General features: G+C 37.2%; 1 protein-coding gene across 3 annotated transcripts; it reads right to left on the bottom strand.

Moving 5' to 3' along the window:
• Window positions 1–501: 501 nt before the first annotated feature.
• LOC145047477 (heterogeneous nuclear ribonucleoprotein 1-like) lies at window positions 502–3,872 on the bottom strand. Of its 3 annotated transcripts, none has more exons than XM_078995748.1 (5): window positions 3,543–3,872; window positions 3,320–3,389; window positions 2,792–3,105; window positions 1,527–2,697; window positions 502–1,100 (listed from the first exon to the last, which is right to left on the bottom strand). In XM_078995748.1, the coding sequence occupies exons 3-5, from the start codon at window positions 3,041–3,043 to the stop codon at window positions 1,087–1,089; spliced, it is 1,437 nt and encodes a 478-aa protein (XP_078851874.1). In that variant the 5' UTR covers window positions 3,044–3,105; window positions 3,320–3,389; window positions 3,543–3,872; the 3' UTR covers window positions 502–1,086. The 3 variants fall into 3 exon arrangements, with proteins under 3 accessions (XP_078851874.1, XP_078851873.1, XP_078851872.1); XM_078995747.1 differs by having other exon boundaries at window positions 3,320–3,425; XM_078995746.1 differs by having other exon boundaries at window positions 3,320–3,872.
• Window positions 3,873–8,849: the final 4,977 nt, after the last annotated feature.

The following is an 8,849-nucleotide window of genomic DNA, read 5'->3' on the forward strand; positions in this document are numbered from 1 at the left end:
TAAAGAAAAATACAAACCGCGAAACCAAACCGATACCCGGTTTGAACGGTTTCACGGTTTCAAACTAAACCATGAACACCCCTATTAATAACATAGTTTGTTTGTCGTCAGTTATTATGTTAACTTATTTCATTCGGTTCTGAAAAAAGATTTTAGTTCAGAGATAGATCTTCCTTGATAGAACAAGAAGAACATCACCTTTACACCGCATTGTTGAAATTTGGAACATATTTCCGTACTGTTTTCATCCATTGGTAATGTAGGGTTTATGTTTCTACTTTTGTCATGTTGATCTAAAAATAACATAATGACAAAGCCATAGAGAGATATTTAAGAAGCCCAAAAGACATAAACTAAAATAAACAAGTTAAATGATTAGACAGAGTAAATGGCCTAAAGAACAGAAGGCTGATGAAAATGATTACGTCACGAGATCATTTAAACCTCGTTCAAAAACATATATAAACATACAAACCATGATGATGAAAGAACAAAAAAACATAAAAAAACGAACATTCATTCAACTTATTAATTAATAAGAATCCTAAAAGGTTAAGGATTACATCTCTCTAAATCATTCACACTTAATTTGTAAATCAAACAGAAAGCTGAAAAGTACATTCTCAGGAAAGAAAAGCAACATCATCAAGTACTGGCAAATTTACCAGACATTACAACAACTCAACAATAAGAAGAAATAAAATCCGAAATGAAAGAAAGAAACACAAATTATTTTGATCTAAATCTAACCACTCTCATCATGTTGAAAAGATGCACAACAACACATCAAAAGTGGAACTTACTGGGGGGGGTTGGGTTGGGTTGGGGTTGTCCAAGAACACATGCTGAACTGGAAACCTAAACGTCAATTCAAAATTCAAAATTCATAATTTGTCACCAAATCCAATCCCCTTTTTAAAAGCCATCAAATCTTGTAGTTTATATCTTTTTTCTGAAGAATCCACAAAACCAAATAGCCTTAAAACCTGCCTCGTGTTGTATACTAAAGAGGGTTTGGGTTTTCTACCAAATAACACTTCCTCCTAAAAGTTACCTTCTTTCTTGTATGCAAATCTTGAAAAACTTCTATGCAGCAATCCCTGTAATGTAATCATTCACCAAAATCAGAGTTAAAACCAACATATCTACATGTAAAGCAAAACCAATATATGCAATCTAGAGATAATTACAAAAATGACCAATATGGGTAATGGGTGGGATGCATTTTCAACAAAATGACCACCATTTTGCAAATTGTGAAATTGTTTTTTGACCATAAAAACCTTCGAAGGAAAATCATGTAGTATTTCGCAATATATCTTTTTTTTTTTTTTGTGGTGTAGAGTGTAGACCATAAAAAAAAAAAAAACATTGTTTCAATTTCTAAGGAGGCTCATTGTGAAATAGGTGGTCATTTTGTGATAAGCCCCAAAAGGATGTTACTATTTTGTTAAATAACTCCTACCCATTTTGGTCAATTTTGTGATTTTCTTATTTATATAATTAGACATACACATAACACATACCCCTATTAGTTTGTCTATTTGCAATGCTATAATTACCAACATAGCCCTCAGAACTTCTGCCTGTGACATCTTCCGAATTATCAAGCCCATAACCAAATGAACCCGGACCAGGACCCGAACCCTCCAGCTCATTAGAAGGCTGCTGCTGCCAAGTGGTTTCACCATACATTGAACCCCGACGGTATAAATTACCATAAGACCCTTCATGGGTTACCCCATTGTTTCTTCCAAGTCCACCACCACCTCCACCTCCAATTCCATAGTTGTTTTCGCCTATACTTCCACCATTGTAGCCAGACGAGCTCACTCCACCACCTTGAGTAGATATCGGGTTCGAACCCCAGTTCGACCCGTTTCCAAATACTCCAAACCCACCGTTGGTTCCCGAACCCAAATACGGACCGGACCCACCCGGGCTCGTCAGCCCACCACCATTTCCCCAAACATTTCGAGTTGTTGACCCGATAAACGACTCGTTTCTAACATTAACATTACTTTGGTTGTAACCGATCGGGGTAACGAACCGATTCGAGTACGGGCTCAAAACCCGCCCGTAACCCATGTTGTTAGAGGTCGTTCCAAATGCATTCGGGCTCAAACCTGGGTCCAGGTTCATACCCATCCCGTAGCCGGACGACCCAAACGGTGAAAACCCGTTTCGGCCCGATTGCGCAATCGGGCTGAACCGGCTATCCGTTCGACCTCCATAAATTGAACTCATGTTGTAACCTTGCGGGTAGGTGCTGGTGAGGAACGTGTTGGGTCGGGTCAACCCGTAGTTGAATCCAACTCCAACCAACGGGCTTCGACTGGGGCCCGGGGATAACTCTTTTGGAACTGCCCGTTTGACTTCAACCATTTTGCCATTGAGTTCGTGGAAGGTTTTATGCAAAACACGATCCACTGATTCCTCTGAATCAAATGTGATGAAACCAAAACCTCTTGGCCTTTGAGTGTTGTGATCATACATCACCACCACATCTGTAATCGTACCAAATTGATCGAAGTATTTCTTGAAATCACTCTCGGTGACTGTTGACGCTAATCCTCCTACGAATATCTTCTTCGTACGACCTCCCGGACCTGGTGATCCTTGAATGCTGTTGTTGTTGTTTCTGTTCAAGTTCAATCCATGGTGGTCTTCTCTAGGAACGGCTTTTTTGGCTTCGACCTGTGTGATTTTTTTTTTAAAAATGAAATTAAGAATCTAAATCGCATTGTTGATTGTTATTAATTAGGGTTAGAGAATTTTTGAATTAACTTACGGTTCGACCATCAATCATATGTTTCTCCATCACGACTCTCTCTGCAACAGCGGGATCAGCGAAGACGATGAAACCGAATCCACGAGCACGACCAGTGATACGATCTCTCATGATCACGGCTTCGATAACTTCACCATAACCACTAAAATACTCTTTCAATCGAGCCTCATCGGTGTCCCATGAAATCCCACCAATGAATAGTTTACCGAAATCCGATTCCATCTTTACTATAACCCCATGTTGAATTGCCATGAAATTGGATATAACCCTCAACTAAAAACTAATCGGGGTGCTGAGTTGCTAACCCAATTCAACTACAACAACGACAGAATGAAAGGTATCATAATTCTGATTAAAAATCGAAACTTTACCCTATTACATCGATGCAAATCAATCCAAACGCTACAGATTTCATGAGTCCAACAAAAATTTAGTGAAGAAGCAGATAGAACAACACAATTATGCATATTTCCAGTTTCAACAGATCAAAATGTAGATAAGAAAGGATTAAAACAAGTAAATGCTTACCTTATCCGGACAAAATTAGGCAGAATCGGCTACCAAAGAGTGATCGGAAAACAGTCCGAGTATTCACGAACTAAAATCAAGAAAATCGGATCCCTCAAACATCAATCTCAAGTAGATTTCAGATTCATAAAAACCCACAATTCAAATAGATCACAGAAATCGATCAATACAAAACAAAATTAGGGAAATCTACACAAGAAAATTGGTTTCTGTATACACTTACCATTAATGGAGGTCTGATTTGAAGGTGGGTAAGATCTAAGAATGAATATGCATATAATTGAGAACGGAGGATGTGGGTTTCTTCCCCAAAGGCAAGGTATTGTTATTATATTTTAACTAAAAAAAACTTTACATATTTCTTGGTTATTCCTCCACTCCTTTGTGTATATAAATGAAAAGAAATGGAATTTGTAGCTGGGATTGATGGGAATAGTATAAATTAATAGAAAGAGGAGAGAGAGAGAGAAAGAGAAAGAGAGACAGTGTGTTTTGGGCAATCCTCTGGTGTAAGAATATTTGGAGGAGCCTAGAGAGAGATGACAGGAGATGATGAGCTTTTAAATCTTGGATTTGAATAATTAAATAATAAAACCAAATCTAGTTCAATATTATTTTATGCGATTTTTACATGAAATTGTATAGCCATATATAATTCGGTAGACTGCATAGTATATTTCAAATGGTAAATTACATGCATTTTTCGGTTGTTTTTTATTCTATAAATTATGTTTTTAAAATTGACATCAAAAAGTTTACTAGTTTAGTATATGAATTTGTTATTGAACTTTGTCACCAAATATGAAATCCAACTCATCAAAGTTCTAGAGAAAATCACAAAAACATAATATGAATATCAACAAGGGTTATTGTCACTTTAGTTCAACAAAGTTACGTATAATGGTTTAAATGGTCCCTCGTGACTATTTTTTGCGTTTTAAGGGCTTAAACTTGTTGATGACCGATTGAGAAAGTCACATTACCCATTTTAGCAGGTAAACCTGCCTCGTCACTTGCCATGTATACGTATGCGGTAACTCACTGAGTCAATACTGAGTTGACTCGATGACACATAAGTTGGCACATTCAGATTAGTAATTATCGCCTTTAATGTCCACCAATACCCCAACAACCTTTCACTGTCGATTCGATTGAGTCCCAGGCATAAGTCTCGAATTATAAAGGGACATACGCATGTGGGGTTTGAAGTAAAACAAATCTGAAACTTGTTTACCATTTTCGGGCAAACAATCTTGTGGAAGAACCCTTAAAAAGCAACAATGTCGGCTCCACCACCTTCACCCAACTCTATAAATTATGGTGAAGACATCAACTACAATGTGCTCCACTCAATCTTCTGTGATTGCGGTCCAAAGATTACAGAAAACCAAACTGAAATGAAAAGGTTGAAGGAGCAGCTAGGACAAGATTATATCGTTTGCAGGATCGACCACATCAGTCTCCAGCACAAGCTGGATGATCATGATCAGAAGTTTAAAGTCGTTGGTGTTGCTCTGGATGGCATGATGTTGGGGATGCTCTTGTTGCTGGTTGTTGTGCTCCATTTCCTTGTTAAGCTTTGGTGATGGGTTGATCTGCAGCTAAGGTGGTTAATGGTTAAGAAGGTTATTAGTATGTAGTGTTCGTGTGTCTTAATTTTTTTTTCTTTTATTTCTGTTTATTTTGGCGAAATATCCCTATGTAAAAGTCATGTCTTAATGAGAGGCATTTTGCAAGTGAAATCGAATGATTAATGAAAGCCCTATCAAAATGATAGGCGTTTTGTAAAGATGTCTGATGTTCTTTGCCGATTGTTTTTTATCTGAATTAGTTCTTAAGTTTGATAATCGGATCCATTGAAAGTGCAATAGTGGGGGTAATATAGTCTTTTTTATGCATTGCTCCTTCATATATACCTTCTTGCATTCATTCTAGCACATTGTTTTCTTCTTCAAATACTCTTCACTATGAAGGTACATAATGAAGAACATGGAATGTGGATGTGGAGCTCGTACTACCAATAACCCAGGAAGGCCCTTTTATGCATGCCCGAAAAGGTAATTTACGAGTTATTCAAATTTTGGTGTTAACCCTACTTTTTAAGATGTGTTAATTGAAGCAAATACTTGGAATCAGGATGCTCATTCAGGTTTTATAGCTTGGTTTGATGAAATGGAGTGCAACAATGAAGGTTTGATCATAAATGGATTGTATAAGTCCAACAAAAAGCTTCAGGCTGAGGTCTTTAAGTTGAAGGTTTACCTAGTATGTAGTTGGGTATTTTTTTCTGTTTAATCATGTACAAGTTGTAATGAAGGTCAGTTGGACCAGTTGTCTTGTTATGCATCTTATAATGCACTTTGATGTCTTTTGAAACTTGTAATGCACTTTATTTCCTTTAAGTTGTTATGTAATCTGTAATGTACTTTATTTAATTGAAGTGGTTATATTTGGGGTTTGATGTGTTTTGTATGTACGAAATATGAACAATCAAATTAAACAAAGTTAACACTTAAATCCAACCAAACATAACAAATTTAAAACATAACAACTTTTCCAATTCCAAACTTAATAACCTACTACATCCCAATACCAAACATAACACTTAAATCCAACCAAACACAACCAAGTTAAAAGATAACAACTAAAACAAAATAAGATCCTAATCATTAAGCTCCAATGGGTTTGCACTTGTTTCTCCTTTCCCATCTTTGCCCTTCACCCTCTTAGCAAGTTTCATCTTTATGATTCTCTCTGATTTCTTTCTTTTAGATATCCTTCCAGCAGCAACAACTGTTGCTCATTGACCCTTTTGCCCTTCGTGCACTGATTTTGCTTCTTGACCATTTTACCCTTCATTGACACCTCCTGCTCCTTCACCTTTTTCATTGACCCATCCTGTTGCTTCACCTTTTCCATTGACACCTGTTTTCATTTTTTTAACATTTAGTTTGGGCCTCCTGCCAACTTTAGGTTTTTGCACTTAAGGTCTTTCAGCTTGAGGACATGTGACCTTGTTATGCCCCACATTTTTACAAACACCGCATGATATTTTTTTCCCTGCCTTAGACACAGTGTGCCTTGGTAGCTTCTCTGATGCATCTCTTCTTCTGTTAACCTTTAGTCTACCTGGCATTCTTCTCTTTATTGGTGGAAGAGGTGGTATGAAGTCAGTAGGTGGCCACATGTTGCTACCATTCATCCCCCTGAATTAGATACTTATAGGTGTTCTTGTAGACTGGTCCATAGAACATTGTATCAACATAACCACCAACATCTCTATTGAGGAATGATATAGTTGCAACTGAATGCACACATCCATACCCATTAAGTTGCCACACTCTACAAGTGCAAGTCTTCTTGTCCAGGTCAACAGCATAGGACTCAGCCATGTTTCTTGTTTCAAATTGGTTAAGACCACTTGGTAAAACCTGCCAATACCTAGTGTAGACATAACATAAGTAATTATATTAATTTATGAGTTTAGAGTTTAGAAAGTACCTTTGTGCTTTTTTTAATTGATTTCGAAGGAGTGTAATTGTTGGGCAAGGCTTGTAATCAAGCCATGAACTACCTTTAATCTTTAAATTGTATATTCTCTCCATAACATACAATCTAATCTCCTCTAACATGGTGATGATTGGCTTTTTCCTAGCCTCTCTTATCACATTGTTGAAGCTCTCAGATAACCCATTCTCCACTACATCACACATCTTTCCCTCTTGAAAAAAATGCTCTAGTCCAAGATTTGGGGTTGGTGTCCATAAGATAAGCAAAGGCTGCAGGGTTAAGCACTTTAAGCTCCTTCATGGCAGCATTGAATAAAGGCTCAGTGGATGCCTTGCTTGCCTTCCAAAACATGTTTTCATAATGCACACCACTAAATCTTTTCCTAAAGTTGGCAACAATATGCCTTGCACACTACCTATGTTCAGCAATAGGCAGTATTTCCTTCACAGCCTCTAACAGCCCATGTGCAACAATGGTAACAAATTATATAAAGGGTATGAAACTAGAATTCATTAAATTGGGAAGTCAAACTACTAACCTTATGCTGATCTGACATTAATGTTATACCAAAACCATCATTCAGTTGCAGTCATCTCTAAGGTTTTCCAGAAACCATTTCCAATTTTCTTTGTTCTCAACACAGACAACTGCCCATATGTGATTATTGGCATCTCTTCCTACAGCAGATATGAGCTCAACACTACATAAGCCCTTTAAGACACATCCATCTAAATTTATAATCCTTCTACAACTCCCTCTCCACCCTTGCTTAAGCCCATCAAAACACAAATAAAGTTTGCTAAAAAATTCTTACCATCTGGCATAGAATTGACATCAATGTTAACTGTTGATCCTGGATTTGATCTTTTAATCTCCTCACCATATGACCACAACTTTGGATAATGCTCCACTAATTTTCCTTCAATCAGTTCAATTGCATAATTCTTTGCTCTTCTACACTATCCCATACTCACATCTATACCAAATTTCTCTTTAACCTCATCCCTAAGTAGCCTCACACTAACCTTTTGTTTCTGTAAGAATTGTGTTGTGTAATGGGTACCTATCCATGAATAATTGACAATTGAACCTAACTTGAAGTTTCTTGCACAATTATGCTTATTTATAAGACTCTTTATCTGGAAAGACTTTTCCTCACTCATCCAAGAAGCCCACATCCTAAACTTGCACTGCCCAAAACAACATTTCACTAACAGCCTCCTACTATCATTTTTTTTGTAACACAACTGATAACCATTTGCTACAGCATAGTTACACATCATATGTTTCAGTTGTTTAGGACTCATAAATCTCATACCTAATATAGGTTTTTGCTTTTTCCAATGAACATTCTCATTGTAAATAGCCTGGTTAGTAGAAATTACCTCAACTTCATCTGGTGGATCATATGTATCTTCACGAGGTGGACTGTCTGGGGTGACTTGCTCCTTTGGGCACAACTTACTCAGAAATCCATCCTCCTTTGTCTTGTTCATAAGAATGCACTCATCATGATCATTGTCCCCTTCCATGTGAATGTCATCATCTTGCTCTCCTTGCAAATCCTCGTTTGGATGTGGGATATCATCCATACCACCATGTAAATCTTTCATGTCGATACCATCATCCATATTCATACGACTGTGAACTTCTTCACGATCTTCATTTGCACCAGATAATTGGTCCAAAGAACTGCCAACTTCTGCTTGCTCTTCAAGAATCCATTGATGTACATTAACACCAAGATGGTCCATATATACATCGATTACACAATCAGAAGCTTACCTTACTTCGATTAGTTCCATGTAATCCATGTCATTCGTGATTAACCTTAAACCATTAGGAAAAACAATATCGGGCATGCAAAAGTACACATTTACACATATCTCACATACGAATCTTTCAAGGAACTCGACAAATTCCTTCTTGTCCATTACAGCAAAATCAACATCATCAAATCATTGCTCTGCTCCATCTATGTAAGTAATAGAGGGATACCTGGTAAAAATTCCAGCAAAAT

Source organism: Lactuca saligna, chromosome 5, assembly GCF_052625555.1.
Source record: "Lactuca saligna cultivar CGN05327 chromosome 5, ASM5262555v1, whole genome shotgun sequence".
NCBI classification, from domain to species: Eukaryota; Viridiplantae; Streptophyta; class Magnoliopsida; order Asterales; family Asteraceae; genus Lactuca; species Lactuca saligna.